Source organism: Oreochromis niloticus, linkage group LG11 (assembly GCF_001858045.2).
Source record: "Oreochromis niloticus isolate F11D_XX linkage group LG11, O_niloticus_UMD_NMBU, whole genome shotgun sequence".
Lineage (NCBI taxonomy): Eukaryota > Metazoa > Chordata > Actinopteri > Cichliformes > Cichlidae > Oreochromis > Oreochromis niloticus.
Genome location: NC_031976.2, coordinates 7,703,108 through 7,720,655, shown reverse-complemented (window position 1 = coordinate 7,720,655; position 17,548 = coordinate 7,703,108). Strand labels below are relative to the sequence as shown.

The window sequence follows — 17,548 nt, the reverse complement described above, 5'->3', positions numbered from 1 at the left end:
TGTCTTATTGATTAATTAATTAGATTGAATTAATTGGAAATGTTGTCATTTTAAGGAGGAAAAAGATCTTTCAATGCTCTATACTTAATAACTTTTCTTAGGCTTGGTGACCGCATTATTACTGACTGGTGTGATTTATGAGCATTTGTGATGAGTCTGTGAATGAAGCTATAGCTGCTTTATGCTATGTAATGGCCATAAGTAATGATTTCCCCATATATCTTTGGTAACAATGTGCTTGTGAGTTGAGTATCAGCTTATAGTATGTTTAAGGAAAATTCTATTTAGGACAAAAATTACACACTGGAAGAAAAATAAAACATAAAAACACTTCAATAAAACCAAAGATATGTGTGTAGCTGTGCTTTTTAGTACATTATACAACAGATGGTTTAATAAACTCCATCAATCCTTTCTACCATTAATGAAATGTGTTTCTCTTAAGTCGCAATTCAGCAATTTTTTCACTAATGTTGGTGCTTCTTCAGACAATTTTGTGCTTTGTTCTTTAGCATTACTCTCTCTCTCTCTCTCTGCTTCTCTCCCATGAAGCGTCTGACCATAGTTTTCCAACTAAAGCCTCTCCAGGACATTAAACTAATTGATTTCCCTCTAGCTTTTCCCACTCATCTATTGGACATTTCCTTCACTTTATTGTTTTCCTTCCTTTAGGTCAGGTCCATTGACCTTTTCCATATCATCTTCCTTAAATATTTTATCAATATGGTGTCTCAGTCATCAGTCAAAGAAGCACTGATTGGCCAAACCAAAGTTGTTTCTTCCAGTTTTGAAAGCTTTTTTATTGAAGATTAAGTCTAGACAGGTATTCATGCCTCACTCTGTTTGCTTTTTTCTAGTTTATATCCATGTGAATGTGAGTGCGAATGGTTTTCTGTCTCTATGTTTTAAGTTGTCTTATGCAGGGTGGTGTTTCAGTTCCTCATCTCCTATAATAGGACCTATCATAGTGCTGCATATGTTTAGCTTTTTTAAGAATAGCCAGATCTCCTTTACCACTGGAGAATTGGAGGGTCTAACAAACTCTTATGTCTATAACTTCTGTAAAGAAGAAAAATACAAATAAATACAAATAAGTAAGCATCTTTCAGCCTTTGTGTGCACATTGAATTCAGATTTCAACAGGTGCTTAGTATTTAATAACAAACTATAAATTAACTCGATATGTGCAGCAAAAATCACTGACCAACTCTCAAAAATATACAGCAAAAAATGCAAACATAGCAGGACATTCCTTAGAAAGCCAGTGGTCTGTGCTTGACAAATCACTTATGGTCTACATCACAACACTTAACTGTAATCTGATAAAGAAGAGGAAGTGAAATGACCACTAATCCTCTTGAGCTGGAAATTTTCATAATCTCTCTGTGGAATTCCGATCTGATCAGATATACAGGACAATTTCTCTTAATATTCTGTTATCTGCCACCTTTGTGTCATACAGGATGACAGAACCTTTTATTTAATGGTGTGACTTTAGAAACAAAACACTGGACAAAGTTCACCCCATTCATCTTATATGGAGTTTCTTCCTCCTCGTCTTCCTGTGATATGATGCATAATTACCAAAGTTAATGCGAAGCAAAAGCGAAATACCCTTACTCTGTGTGTGTGTGTGTGTGTGTGTGTGCCTTCCTCTTCCTGCTCATTGTGCACCATGAGCGAGTGCTAATGTAAAAGGGGGGGCTGCTGGCACAAAGAGACTCTTGTCAAGGACTCTGCTTCAATCAAACACATCAAAGGACACCTCAAAGTAGCCAAAATAAAACACTCAAAAACACACACACGGCTCAAGGGCGTCACTGCCAAGTTTTCAGATCTGCACAGAGAATTTAAAGCCGTTCATTTCTAAATGACAGGTATGATTGTCACTTTCCTGTAAGCAGTGCATATCTGTTTTCCACTGTAGTAAATGTGCGCTCATTAGGATTTTTCTTCAGCATGTCTTCCCACAGAAAAACAAGCTAATTCACAGTTTGCGATAGAATAAATGTGGGTTAAGTAGTCTGTAATATGACCTGTCGTGAGTCTTCTATGTGTTTAGTTTTCAAGTTTGTAATCTGGATATTTGTCACTTTAAATTATATAGGATTTCAACTTGTCCATCTGACGCCTCTCTCACTGACGGCAGCTGATTCTCACGCTTCGTTTCCCTCTTTCCAACTGAGCAAGTCTGTTGCCTAATTTAGTAACTTTAATTTCAAAAAACACAAAGTAAAATATCTAGTGAGAAACCTGCTGTGCAGTGGAGGTCTTGTGTTCCTGCTACACAAACAGCTCTCTTTCTGTTTTTTGTTTTTTTTACCACAGGGGTGTCAAACATACAGCTGGCCTGGCCCCATGAGCGGCTTCGAAAAATGTGAAAACTGCAAAGAAATTTATTTTATTTTATCATCTTCTTACTGACAAAGACATCACCCATGACCTGGCTTATTGCAGCAAACTAACTAAGTACGAGATAACAGTGTTTTGTTTTAAGTGTTACATTAAAGAACAGAAAAGTTAAAATTTTTCAGCATTTACAATAGAAACGTTTCTCTTTTTTGTTACAGTGAGTCACTGGTTAAAAGAACAGCACTACAACCTTTTCTGTCATTTTAAGCATTTAGTCATTAGAGTTTATGTCAGGGGACCTGTGCTGATTTTATATTTATTTATGAAATATTTCTTTTTAGAATGTGGAAAAACTCTTTTCAAAATTTAATTTATTTTTCTTAAGAAATCTTATGGAATAAACGTGCTTGAATTTCTTTACACTAAAAGTACGGGGAACAGTTTGTAGATCCATAAACGGTTATCAGGCAGGTTTACATAAGCTCAAACACGCTTTGTGTGCACCACTACATAAAAAGGGTTTCGACACCTCTGGTTTACCACGTGACAGAGCTGCATGCAGCAGCACACAGACTGAAGCTGTCCACTGTGTAGGAGAAAAAGTCAGAAGTTCTTTGCTTCTCTGAGTGACCGCTTTAAAAATCCAAAGTAGAGCCATTATATTAAAAAATAACTTTACAATTAGTAAATAATATGAATCTGTCATTATGAACACACGACAACTAAAATCATTTGGACTTTTTCCCATTCAGTAATGAGGTTAGTTTAAACTATTATAATTGCCACTGTCTACTGAAGACTTCATTTAACTCTATATGCAGCAACTTTAAACCACAGCTTTAGAAAACCTGGCAGTTAAACTAAGATATAGTTCCTGCTCCATAGTTTTTTATGTTTAGGGCTGTAAAGTGGGGCCCATTACAAAATACACTCTATATCTATGTTATCATACCAGATTTAGGGTTGCAAAGGACAGGCGGACTGCTGCTGAGCGTAGGACTGCTGCTGTAATAACCACTGCTGCAATAACCGATGCTGCCACAGCTGCTGCTCATGCTGCTCCGACGAACTCCGACAGACACCTTTATCTCTTTTGTGGGACTCACTGAGACAGAGAGACACAAACTGAGTTGTTAGTCTAAAAGACAGCCAGAAAAAAGAGAAAGAAGGCAAAGCAGAATAAAGGCTTGATTTACAGTTCACCAGTGTGGCCTCTGGAGCTGCAGACCAATCTAAAGACAGGAAAAACCAGCACTACACGGAGCCCCTTACTTCATTCATATAAAATATTGAGCCTTTTCTCATTGGAATATATTGTGTAACCTCCTAAGTAGGTTAGACTTTTAATAGCCATTCAGTATAGTTCTAAATGTGCATGCTTAACTTTCTCTTTGTTTTGCCATTTTTTGTGCCACTTTGGTGAGACAGAGACTTTTTGCTCTGCTCTTATGCCTAGTAACACAAACAGGGCTGCTCTCTTATCTTTATAAGGCAGACACCACCAAGGACACAGGTTATTGAGTGTGAATTTGGGTATGTGTGTCAACAGAAGATAAGACAAACTGGATAAATATGCCACTGAATCAAATAACCAGGGGCAATATTTAAACTGCTTAATAAGAGTAATGTTTCATGAACACATGGACACAGTGAAGGTTTCCTATGAAAGGTGAGAAACTTCCCAAGGTCTCTACCAAACATCTGCAAATACTCTCACAGGAGGAGCTGGGGTTCAGCAAAAGTTTGGATTTTTTAAATGTATTTTTTTTTACTTTTAAAATGACTGAAAGGAGGGCACAGATTATTTAGCTGAGTTTAGAATTAAAGGAAATAATGAAGCAAAGCTTTTACACAGTTACTGAGAGTCAGATGGAGTGTGCACCTGAGAGAAAGCTGGTGTTGCCTCCGTCAGAGCTTTGTTTCCGGAGACAGAAGGGACTGTCGTGGCTCTCGGGGATGCTGCGCCCTCGCTCGTGAAGAAGTTCCATCAATCGCCGACGTCGCCGGAAATTCATCCTGAACTGGTAGAGGAGCGGCCCATCAACAAAGTGATTCTTGTTGGTGACTAATAACAGGGAAAATGGATATGGAGATCATAAATATGTTTTGTTATGTTCTCTGGAATGTATAATCTTACTCCTATTAAGCCATGATCTAGAACCTCAAACGCAAGTAACAATTTCCCTGGAGTTGAGCTAGAACACGATGACCACTGAGAGCACTGACCTCACTTATTTTGGCTGTGCTGATAAGATATGAGATATGAGTACAATTTTATCAAATTTTATCAATTTTATCAAAATTAACAAGCACGCCAAGGTGAAATTAACAAGCACGCCAAGGTGAAACTAATCACGTAAACCAGTCAAACTGCTGTCAATGTCACTGCTCTTACTGTGGTTTCAAAAGAGGTGAGATGCACAGTTTGAGAGAGAGAAGAGAAGCTGATTATGTCTTCTTCCTGGCTGAAGAGTCACATAATACCCGTGTGATGTCTTTGTTAACGCCCTCATAGTATTTTGGGGGTTTTAACCTTTTCAACCAACCAGCTATAGACAGAAACCCACTTTGAAACCCAATTTCCTGTTCCAGGTTATGTAAGTTAACCTATTCAAGCCAGATTATTGTCGTCTAGAAATGATTTCCTGTTAATACTCATCCACAAAACAATGCAAAACAGCACAATACTGTCAGGGGCTGGGTCTGTGACCCAGTGTTTTTGAGGTTTTTTTGTATGGTTGATTTCCTATGTTAAAATAATGTTAAATTCAGGTGTTATTCTTAAGTTAAGGGTGTAGTTGAGTTTTTTGTATTCTGTATTACTAATGAGATATGTTAAGTTCTAGTATTATTACTTTGGTTGAGTTTTTAATCTGGTTTATGTTTCTTCTATGCCTCCTCGTCTACGTAGGTTCTCTTTGTGTTCCGTGTCTCCCCAGCATGTCATGTGTTTCATGTCTGTGTGTTCCATGTTGTCAAGCTCGTGTTTTCATGTCTATGTCCCATTGTGTTCCTGGTTTTATTTTGAAGAGTCTTGCGTTCCATGTGCATCGTGTTTTGCTTCCCCTGTGGCATTCAGGTTCATTTATGCCAGCTGTGTTTCCCCAGGTGTTTCCACTTCCCCCATTACCCTTCTGTGTATTTAAGTCCTCTGTCTTCCTCTGTTCTTTGTTTGGTTGTCCCTTGTCTCAACGTCAAGTCACGGCTCGTCACAGAGTTTTATTTCTATTGCTTATGTTCATGCTCATGTTTTGTTTTTCCACATTCATGTTTCACATGTAACTGTTCAGTTTCATGTTTCATGTCATAGTTATAATAGTAATTTAGTCTTTATCCAGTTTAGTTTCGCCCCAGTACATTTTGCCTTCTTTTCCGTTGTTGACATCAGCCCAAAATAAACGGCTCGCTTTTTGTTAAAGATTCAGTTCCGTCTCTCCCTTGTCTGCTTTCGGGTCTGCTCCACAAACACACCGGCCGTGACAAATACAGCATTACTCCACACTGAGATAGCCAGACTATTAAGGTTTTAGTGAACCTGAAGTATATTTAAATAACTGATGTTTCTCAATGTCCTTTTACGGAGAAATAAAATGAGAGCTGTAGCAATCATTACAATTATGTCATTCCTCGTGCTACAAACGTTTTTCAGTTCTGCACGCAGGCAGACAGAATGTAAAACTGTAAGAATGACTTTCTGTTCAAAGATGAAGCTTACTTTATATACTTCTAATCACAAATAGCTGGAAGAAAATAAACAAGAGCTTAAAGGTCTCAGAAGGTTAAAATATAAAGTAAGTTGTAAGAAGAAAGTCTAAATGCACAGGTGTCCACTAGTGCATGTTATGTTATTACGATAATCATTAGATAATGAACCTTTTCATAGTCATTTCTCATTTATAGTTATCATGCATTTTTATGAACAACACAAATGTGGCTTGTGGCCATGTCATGCATCATTTGTGGTGTCTGTCAGCTCAACAAAGTCCCTTTATTGTGTTTTTTAAAAGTAAAAAGCCTGTAGTGTGCTTTACACTCATCTTCACAGACTGAGGTAAAATGCTGGTTTTTCTTCTGTAATCTGATTTATCATGTAAAGCCTCACCCCTAGTGATGACAGCTGGCTCCTGGCTCATTGCCTGTTGCACAGTGATATATCAGCCCTGCTCTGCTTAATTTAAGCATTACCTGGAACTCTGTCATCTGCTTATTCTGCCTGTCTGTACCTCATTTAGAAGCACAGTGTAGAAAAACATTTTCCCCAGCGTGCCACACTAAGCACACTGACCAAACACAGGCTTTGGCCCAAACACAAAGTAGATCCATCCAGACCAACCATACATCGTACAGATGAATGTGTGAACGTGACTAGGGACCACAACAGAAAAGAACAGAAATCTGGCTGGCTTACTCTCCACCCCCTTTATAATGTGTTTTTCATGGGAACTCGGGGTGTGTACGAGTAAGCTATTTATAACTTTACTGCAACACAGTGTTGTTAAAAACATAGACAGCGAAAGGTCCACATATTATTTCTGTAATACTAGAGCACTTATTTTTACAAGGGGGACGGCAATGCTGTGTCTCTGTGACGGAGCAAATGAAGTTTTCTATCACCTTAAATAAGTGATGTAACAAGGCTGCTGTTTGTGTTTTTGTGTGTGTGTGTGTGCGCGTATGTGTGGAGTAGCACCACTTTCCAAGTCCCAGTTCTTGAGAGATGGAAAATAGGAAGTGAACAAGAGAAAGAAAGAGAGGCCAGATGGACCTACTCTGTGATGACAGGCATTCAGGATGAAGAGACGCAGTAGCAAAAGGGAAGAGTGGGTAGGAATAACTTGATCATATGATAAACCACCTCTCCATCACTCATCATGTCTTTCCTCTTTCTTTTTCATCTGTAGGGTATCATTGCCTCTCTGGCAATCTGTCTGGATGGCAGAACATGGCAACCCTGATGTACAGCAGTGGCATTTCAAAAACGTTTTGTTCCTTTTAGCTATCTACAGTCTGGAATTCAGACATGACGACCCCCAACACTGTTGAAGACATATTTTCCTTAATGAAAATATAAAGGTCATGTGATCTCTCTGCAGCAAGCCACATTAAATCAGACATGAACGGGAACCAGAGAAATTTCATGATGCAGTTATGACCCAGCAGAAACTCATTCAGGGTCCAAATAACCATCATTCAGCAAAATGCCAACCTGTCATGGAAGCCCTGAACAAGAAATGCAGAACCAAACCCCCTGGAAAAATACTGCATCCACAGTGTGTGAGCCAAGCATGTTCAGGAAAATGTCAGTGACACTTTAGCAGGCCTTAGACGCACAGTCACAACTGGACACGATATGAATGTATATATCAGTGATCACCTCCACACAAAGTGTTTAAAACATCAATTTTGTCCACAAGGAAAAGCACTTTTAAATCAGTTGAAACCGACCTTTCAGAAAAACTCTAAAATAATCTCTAAAACTCAGTTTGTACCATTAAAAGTTCATGCATTACACTGATTAGATTACATCTGGCTGTAATGCTCTATTCTCATGGTTCTGAGTCATTTGGCCCAGCTTTTTGAGTTTTCTTGTGTTTTGGTGTCTATATGTATAATTATTATTTTCGTTTAACTGGTTAGTTTTGAGTTCATTCTTATGAACTTCTGAGTTTATTTATGATCAGTTTAGTTACTGTTTTATTAGGTTCCCTAGTGTTTTTGTCATCTGTGCCCCTCTCCTTGTGTCTCTGTATATGTGCATGTGTGTGTTCCTCATGTCTGGGTTTTCCCCATTTGGCTCCCACGTTCCCCTCCTCGCACTTATTCCATGCCTCCCCTGTCTGTCATGTGCGTTCTCCCCAGCCCGTCTTGTCCTCTGTATGTGCTCAATAGTAAATGTCCACATCTCATCTCCCATTGTCACTTCCCTGTTCCCTTGTTAAGTCAGAGAGTGTCTTAGTCTGCCTTTTTTCCTGTTTTATTTTGACAGTCTCGTGGTCTATGTCTATGCGTGTTTAGTGTTGCTTCCCGTGCGGTGTCATGTTCGGTTGTATCAGCTGTGTTACCCATTTGTTTCCACTTCCCCTGATCACCTCCTGTCTGTATATATTGTGTGAGTTTTCCCCCGACCTTTGTCGCCACGTCTGCTTTCCCCGTGGCTCTCCTGTGTCCCTCCCGTGTCTCCAAGGCTTCTCTAATACTCTGGTTTCTCTGTCTTTCCCCCAGTTCAGGCGTTCCTCTGTTTAGTTTGTTATTTAGGTTTCTCCCCATTGGGTATATCTGCCTTAATAAACGGCACGCTTTCAGTTAATTCCTGTTTTCATTTTTTGTGGTCTGCATTTGGGTCCTCACATTAAAAACACACGATCTGCCTCGCATGTCATGACAACTGCTTTTAAGTATTACTGTTCCTGAATTCACTAGTCCCAATGCAGTTACTTATACAACTGCATTGTTACTTCTTTTACATAAGTTCTTCTATTATCTGCATGATTTTTTAAAATGTTTCTTTGCATTGGCTTATACGCTTTTCATTGAGGATACTGAGGAAGAGAAGAGTGGTCTCCAACTGTAAAATGCAAAGTGTGCAAAGGCCAGAAACAACAATCCGCTGCTTGGAATACGGCAATAAATCTCTCCAAGAACCTTGCAAAGGTGTCGACACATAGCAAAGGACGCACGGAGAAAGCGATCCTCAAGCTGAGTGTATTTCATCACCAAGAAACAAAAGCTTGATTTTCAGCAGGTGACAAAAGCAGAGGTAACAGGGTTCGGAATGCACAAGGTTTCTATGGCAGCAACACTGTTGCCACAGTATTTTTATGTGTAACAGCACATGAAGTGAAAGAGCTTGTGTTCTCATTAGGAAGAGGACTTGTAATGCTATGTAGGCACATATATGGTTTAATAATATACATTTAACTGGCAATCACATGGGTGAAGCTGCATCTCAGACAGTGCAAAATAGCACAAAAGTAATGGAGTATTGCCCCAGTGCAATTAACTACTTACTACAAGTAATATATTAAATTAGAATAAAAATATGTTAAATTCCTGTAATGTAAAACATTACTTTTGGGGGGGATAAATGACACCAGTGTTACTCATGAGCTGTGAAATACATTCCCAGTCAGTGTGACACTATAATCTGGGTCAATTCAAAATGGCTAGAAGCCCAAAATGGGCAGTAATGAGTTTTAGGAGCAAAACTAATAAAGATTCCATATTTTAGGCACCCTTTAGAGACCATGTTAACCTAGTTTTTGTTGTTAGGTTTGAGGACTAGAAGGCCTACTTACGGGTATTTCCTAGAAAGAAACTGTAATTTAGGTTGGCTCTTTCTATGACACTAAAATGGTAAACTAGGCCTCCCTTTGTTGACTACCAATTCAACAAGGAAATAAATGATCGTACCCATTAATCAAATAACTGACAGGAGGAAACAAGGCCCTTCCCTTGACTCCGTCCTCACCATGCTGAATGATCCCATGTTCAAGAAGCCTCCGCCCCAGCTGTTCAGCCTCCTCTCTGGTTGGCATCTCCCCCTCCTGCAGCAGCCAGTCGATGAACTCTGAGGCTACCAGCGTCCGCTCAAACGACTCGCCTTCCTCCTCCCTGGTTTGCAGTAGGTTGTTCTCTGTGTTCATTAATCTGGAGAAAAAGAGAGCGAACAGATTAAAGAAGTGGAGATGGAATGAAAGAAGTGATAGTGGGGCGAAAATTGAGCCCTTTTGCTAAACTCAAGATGAAACTGCACACTTGGTGTTCAGCATTGGTGATGCAGTATGTCAGTATCCTTAAATGCTCATTTTAAAAACATTTTAAAATTTAAATTAAAAGGTGGGGCAAATGTATTTAAAGTTGCAATGATTTTACATAAAAGTCTCACCTAGCTGTTGGAAAATAAAGGAAGGTTTTATGGAAGCTACGACCCTTTGGTTGAGTGAAAAGTAAACTTTCTTCAGAGGTAGATCCCTGTGGAGAAAACCTTATGAACCAGCAACTCTGGTCAATTCTTCACTCTCTAATCTGCACTTTCAAAATGCACAAACCCTGTGCTGTAGCTGTCTCCAGATTAGCACTTCAGCCACATCAGCAGTGTGCATAAATTCAAGCCATTCCTCAAACCTCATATATCAAACCTACAGCTCTCGTCTGCACGATTACAAAGTAAGTACACTGAGGCACACCTTCTAGATAAGCTTCACTGATAAATGGAGGGTTGTTTTGTGGAATCAACCAAGTTGGGTGTAAAGCAGGGGTGGGCAATTCCAGGCCCCGAGGGCCGGTGTCCCTGCAGGTTTTAGATCTCACCTTGGGTCAACACACCTGAATCACATGATTAGTTCGTTACCAGGCCTCTGGAGAACATCAGGACATGTTGAGGAGATAATTTAGCCATTTAAATCAGCTGTGTTGGTTCAAGGACACATGTAAAACCTGCAGGGACACCGGCCCTCGGTGCCCACCCCTGGTGTAAAGGCACAAGAAGTAGATATAATTTAATATAGTTTCCACAAAAAAACAAAACACAAAACAAGGATTGCATTAAACAGGTGTTGTAGTCTGTTCTGAGTGGCACCCGGTGACAGACTCAAAGAAAAACAGGCATGTGCACGCCTGTAAGGAGCAGAACTGTCAACTCGTTCGCTATCCCACTTTCTCAAAACCACATTCACACCTGTCACTCACATGCAAACTCTCACCAGCAATGCCATCAAAGAGCCGTGCAAGTTACAGAGGGCTTTCTGCCATGTACCTCTGCATGTCAAAACATATGCTTAAAATGAAATACAGCCTCAAACATATATTTTCTAAGCTGTTGGTCCTGTTCTGCTGGCACAAAATGTATTCCCACATTCAGTTTTAGTGGCTTATCAATCATTCACTGAGTGGTTAATATCACAGCCTGGATTGTGTATTACACACAGATATCATGCACGAATGAATCAGCAGTTTGGAGATTTGTATAAATACTCATAATATTCAAAGAACTTATTCAAAGAAGTAATAATTTCAACATCAGATACATCCTAAAGCTTTGGGGGATTTGGCTCCAGACTAAGAATCAGCCACTAACTTAACATCTGATCCAAGCAGGACAGAAGAACTAGTGATGGGATAATCTTTAAAGCTATATTAGTTTAACTATGGAGGAGACAGTTTCCGTAAGTCCGTACTGGATCAGCGACTCAGTGATGAGATTAAACCAGAATCTGGTGATGACAGACATATTAAGGAGAGCTCCTCGGGGCTTTTTTTTTTCTTTTTCTTTTGTTTTTTTTCGTAGAGTTAGAAGAGAAGATGCCACTCTCATGTCTGTGCAGTAATTATTAACTATGTCCAAAGAAACCATCAGATTAGTTTGGCGTAACCAAAGCCTCAAACCTCTACAGACAAGTGTGCAACTATACTCAGCCAGGAAATTGGCAACATAACCCAAATGCAAAAAGGCAATGGTATAATATGTAAGTTAATGAGCTTTAAACATACTGGCAGGTTAACTGTGCAATCCACAGTATATCATTAATCAGTAGTAGGCAAGTTTTACCTGGCACAGACAAACCTCCTACTCTTTCAGCATCTCGATGGAGACAAATTAATATTTGATTGGAAACAGAGCTTTAGCAACAAAACCATTAGTCCCCTGACAGAACAGCTTCTGTGCTAAGTAACACAAATAGAGAGCCTAATGAAAGAAATTAAAGTAAATGAAAAACTAAATGAAATTCAACTCAGGTGCAGGATGTGAAAAGCCGCCTCTATAGAAAAAAGAGCACATTCATGCTCTCACTGTGGTTCATTAAACTTTGACTGACATCCACAGAAAACCGAGTCAAGAGAAGAAGTATGACGTCACTGAGTTGCCCACAGGGACATAGTGTTATCCTCAAATTTCAACCCTTGGGTTGAGTGAAATATAGAACAAGTGCAAGCCCAGTGTTGCTCAAGTCTTCAGTCATTTAAAGTCACTGGCTGGTTTAGATGCAAAATTTTGATGGCTTTACTGGAATATCTGCTATGGCTCACATTCGGGTCAAACATCATAATATGCTGTTAAAAGAAATGGACACAATGTTCCACAAGACCTGTTTACACAATGCAATTTAATCCATTTTAACAGGTTAAGTCAACAGATCGTGTTATTCTAGCTCCAAGGGACAGGCTCAGTGAAGTGAACTCTGAACTTAGAATAGTAACCACTTAAGTAATAGAAAGGACTGTGACGCTTTGCATACACATATAAATGGATCATGGCAGCATTAAGTGGAACAAGAGGAGTTACCACGACCCTGATATGAACTCAGAGTGGCTGTTCAGTCAGTTTACCTAACTCCGAGTGACGAACACTGAGACTTGGCATTTCCCTGCTTTTAAATTTAGTCTTTCATATGGGTGGGGTAGTGATGACTCTATGGCCAAAGAATAGCTTTTAAAGGATGCAACATTAATGGTTATGTAAGATGGGCATGGTGAAGTGGTTTGCACTGTTGTCTCCCACAAGAACCTAACTGGTTTGACTGTATCTTTGTGTGACGGGTATCCTCCTAAAGTCCAAAGGCGTGCTGATCACTGTCCTTCTAAACTGGCTGCAGGTGCAAACAAGAGAGTGAGTGGTGGTCTGCACCTATGATGGGCTGATGACCTGTCCAAGGTTTAGCTCTTCTTAGGGTTTCTAAGAGAAATATAAAGAGAGAATACCTTGTTCTTGTACTTTTGGATTTAACAGCAGGATTTGACATAATTGATCACAGTATTTTTATTGGCAGGTTAAGGTCTTAAGTGAGCATCTCTGGATCAGCTCTAGAATGGTTTTCTTCTTACCTCAGATGGATTTTTTTCGGTTGCTGCTGACATCTTTATGTTTTCATCTGCCACTTTGTCATGTGGTGTAAACCCAAGGTGCAGTTCTGTTTGCACTACAACCACTTAAGACACATCTTGCGTCTCATATAATTGTTATGCAGATAATATCCAGTTGTATACTTCTTTCTCTCTAACGAATGTTGCAAAAATATCTGTCATTCAAGACTGTATTGATGCTATAAATAACTGGGTGGCAGCTAAGTATCTTTCACTTACACTGGGAAGACTGGTTCTCTTTTGTGTTCCTGACAGCTTTGTTCCCACTGTGATCAACAACCTTGTTTATTTATCAATAAAATGACTGAACCCATGGTGTTCATTTGCTGATGTACATTTGACTAGGCTCTTCGTTTTGATAAACATTAATAGCCTTGTGTGTGACTGTCTCAGTCGAATGGTGTCTAAATCAGAATTAGAAATGATTATTCATGGCTCTGTTTCCTCACAACTGGACTATTTTAATTTATTGTACACTGGCCTCAGTAAGTCAACTTTGAATCACCTACAGATGGTCCAAAATGTGGCTGTGAGGGTACTTAGTAGGTCCTCTAAGTTGTCTCATTTGAAACCAGTTTAAGATCTAGGTGATCACGTTCAGAGCTTGGTCAAATGCCTGCTTACATTACCAAACTCTTTCTCCCAAATATAAGGTGCAGGTCCCTGAGGTCTTCTGACCAAAACCCGTTGGTGGTTCCTTGTTATAGACTGAAAACTAAAGGAGACTGTGCATTCGAGCAACTTCTAAACTATGAATGCTCTTCCATTGAGATCTGTGGACTCAACTTTCAAAGAGCAGCTCAAGACGTATTCGTATAGACTTGCGTTTAACTAGTGGATATTGCTGTAGTTTTTATTATTTGTTTTGGGTTTTTTACTTCCTCTTTTTGTGAAGCACTTTGTGATCCTTATCTTGAAAGGTGCTATAAATTATTTTACTTACTTTACTCACATCCCATCTTATCATGAGTCGCGCTATCACAGAAAATGAATGGGATTGCAGCACTGAGGTGTGGTTTTTGGCTGAGCTGCAGGATACCAGGTGGGGCAGATTAATTCAGGGAGCAGTGCCAGGTGGAATGATTGGCTCACCTGCTATAAGTTGCTGATCAACTTCTCTCTTTTATGTAGTAGCGTGCAATTGCTGAATGGGGCAGATGCACTTATGTCCACCTTGTGGAGTTTTGAGTTTATGCAGTTGTGGCTACTTACAGCTTAATAAACTAAATGTATGCACTTCCTTTACACAGACTGTGTAGCAAACACATTATGTGAACGACACCCTCCAGTGCCAAAAAAAAACTTGTCATATCAAATAACCTTTACTTCTACAGTCCTAATCTCAGGCTGTTAAATGAAGCAGTAGTTTAACACCTTATCAGGACATCAGTACACTTTTGCAGTTCTCTACTTCAATATTTTTTTGCCTCCATCCTGAAAAGTTTAATTCCTTTTTTGATTAATCTTCCTCTTTTAATCACCTATTATTATGACTTCCTACTCAAATAAGACAAGATTTTCCACCAGTGGAAATGTCACATCTCCTCTCAAACATAAAGCAGTGACCGCACTCACGGCTATAACTTAGGACTGGTATGTTAAGGAATTAAAGGTTGTGTTTATCTGACAGGAAAAAAACAAAATATAGGTTAAGCATGATGGATGTCTGGAATGCGGAAAAATGGTCACCAATAACAGAAAGTATATACAATTTGCAGCTGAAGTAGAAAACATGTAAAACCACCAGTACACTGAGTGAGCGCTGTGGTTCCTTGAGGCTGACCAGGCTCAGACTGAAGGGCGGCCTTGGGAAAAGCAGTCTCTGCTTTTGAAACTGGTGTGTTTTATAGACTTAACAAGTACTGTGAAATCAGCAAACATCGCTGCCTGTCCTTGTCTCCTTGTCTGTACACACTGATGTGGCAAACATTGATGTAAAAAACATGAAAAAAACACCTGCGTGAACGTGGGGAATGACAACAGCAGCGCGCAGACAAGAGATTGTATCTCACATCTTGTGATGTACCTAGATTAAATCTCAAATGCTGGCTAAGGTGATCTGCATCAAAGCTGTGCAAATGAAAGAATTTCTGTAAAATTTTCATGTTGGCACAGCGTCCTTCCACAGTCTAAAGACATGCATTAGGTTAGGATTTCCACATTCGAAACTGGCTATAGGTGTGAGTGTGAGTTGTAATCTCTCTCTCTGCGTTAGCTCGACAGACCTTTGTCCTGCCCAGAGCGTACCCTGTCTTTCGCCCTTTGACAGCTTGAATCCGGTCTTTAAGTCTGACGTCATTAGCCATGTCTGGGCCCAAACTCCGCTGCAAGTCCCTAAGTCAAATAATCACTGCAGCATTACTGAGAGTTGAAAAACTGTCTAAATTCTCTCATCTGTAATAAAATGATCAGTGTGGCTGCTCTACCAGGTGTAACAATTAATTTTAACGTCCAGGCGTCCATGAAAACAGAATTTATCATATTTAACGGAGTTAGAAGTTAGCAGGGAGTTAGCTCGCTAGTTTCCATCTAAATATAATATACCATGTTCTGACTGAGCGATATATGAAACAAATTAAAATGTACAGCTCTGCTATTACTTCCAACATAAGTGAAGACAGAAAACTAAACAGCAGCGACATTTGTAGGGTTACTGAAGTTGGGCTAGCTGGTAAATAATGATGTGTTACGTGATCGCTAGCGTGACAAAGCTATGTTAACATAACATAAACAGTAAAGCTGGAGGAGGAACGCTAACGAACGGAGGCCTTTTTTCCACTCGATAAAAGTTAATGTGAGGGTTCCCAACGATTAGGGGCAAATGCAATTGCATGGCAGGATGCTGTAAACGGACCAAATGTCAGTCAGGAGAACCACCGAGATAATCCATCCACAATACAAGGTTAGTCATTAATATACTGCTGCATGGGCTGGGCTGTAGTTACATCATAAGGGTTTAAAAACTGAGCTTTAAAATGATTAGCGGTAATAAAAACCGAGGGACGCCGACAGTGATCACTGACTGTTTTTAGAGGCTTGCTGAGATTAAATAGAACAAGATACAAAGCATTAAAACATGTTAAAATCACATCAGCCTTATTAAATGCAGACTACGTTGGGCCCGGAAGCAGGATTCATCACGTCATCACTTAAAGACCGGATCGGCTCCAGCCCCCTATGACACCAAACAGCATAAGCAGAAGAAAACCAAGTAACTGAACACTGTTGTGTGTGCACCAATGGGTAAAAAACCCACCATCCGTCACCAAAGAACATAACTCACAGGTGTTCCAGTGAGGCTACTAGAAACTACTGCAGCTGTGAATGTATGTGAGGATAGAGCAGTGTTAGGCTAATCTCAAAAAGGCTGAAATTAAGCATACAGGTGCATTCTATATATTTGACCTGTTGCCAAAGGCAGCTCGAGATTAAACCGCCAACCCTGAGAGCAGTGGGCAGCCTGCTCTACCACCTCAGCCACTTGAATTCAGCTACTCAAAGGTAATTTATTATATCAGCGATCTACATGAGCATGATTATCCTCTGAAACTCTGGGCTCCAAAACTGTGAGGTCTGGGTGCTTTGGATGAGACACTCATCATAAAATATTTTACTGTAATTAATCAAAATTGCACATGACAGAATAAACAGTTTTTATCAAACAACGAGTCACTAACACTGATGTTTTTGAACCTAAACATTTTCAGCTGCAACTCTGGATGGTACTTTGACCCTGAACAGGGGTCTCTAAGGAGGAAGAGGTTAAATTATGTAGAAATTCGGGCATAATCAACAAGAGTGCAAATGCACACACACACACACACACACACACACACACAAACAGCGCATGATAAACAACGTTTTAGAGGGGACACTCTGTCGCTTAGGAACTTTTGTCAAAATAACTTCTTCTTGTGGTTTGTTTGCAGTATGTTGTTTATGTTGTTTTGACAGTTGATGGTATCACAGATCAATGAACGTGTGACAAGAACTGTTTATTTTCCAGTAGAAAAAAAATAGATGTGAAACTGGCTGAAGGAAATAGAAAAAAAACACATAAAAAACATTAAAAAAAAAACTTTTTATGTAACACCTAATGGTCATGTAGTTTGTACAGTGGTGTGGAACAGTCTAGTGTGAAAAATAAAATTATTAATGGCTGAATTCCACTGAGCTGCATCAGATTTATAAGCAAGCTGTTCTTCATGCTCACTCTGACACTGTTGTGGTTTTACTGGGCAGATGAACAGATCGAAGCTATTTTAATATACAGAACTGTGCAAAAGTCTTGAGCCAAACCGTTTTTATATATGTTGCTGGAAAAATTAGAAATAGG

At 39.6% G+C, this 17,548-nt stretch overlaps 1 protein-coding gene across 3 annotated transcripts in view; it reads right to left on the bottom strand.

The window, feature by feature from the left end:
- deptor (DEP domain containing MTOR-interacting protein) overlaps positions 1-17,548 on the bottom strand; it is a 37,590-nt gene that overhangs the window by 8,238 nt on the left and 11,804 nt on the right. For 2 of the 3 annotated variants that reach the window (XM_003452081.5, XM_005456737.4), the window contains exons 5-7: positions 9,821-9,999; positions 4,235-4,417; positions 3,305-3,457 (exon numbers count right to left, since the gene is read on the bottom strand). In XM_003452081.5, the coding sequence (XP_003452129.2) occupies positions 3,305-3,457; positions 4,235-4,417; positions 9,821-9,999 (515 nt within the window). Of the gene's footprint in view, positions 1-3,304; positions 3,458-4,234; positions 4,418-9,820; positions 10,000-10,237; positions 10,324-10,400; positions 10,497-17,548 lie in introns of those variants that run through there. The other variant, XM_013275679.3, reaches the window with a different exon arrangement.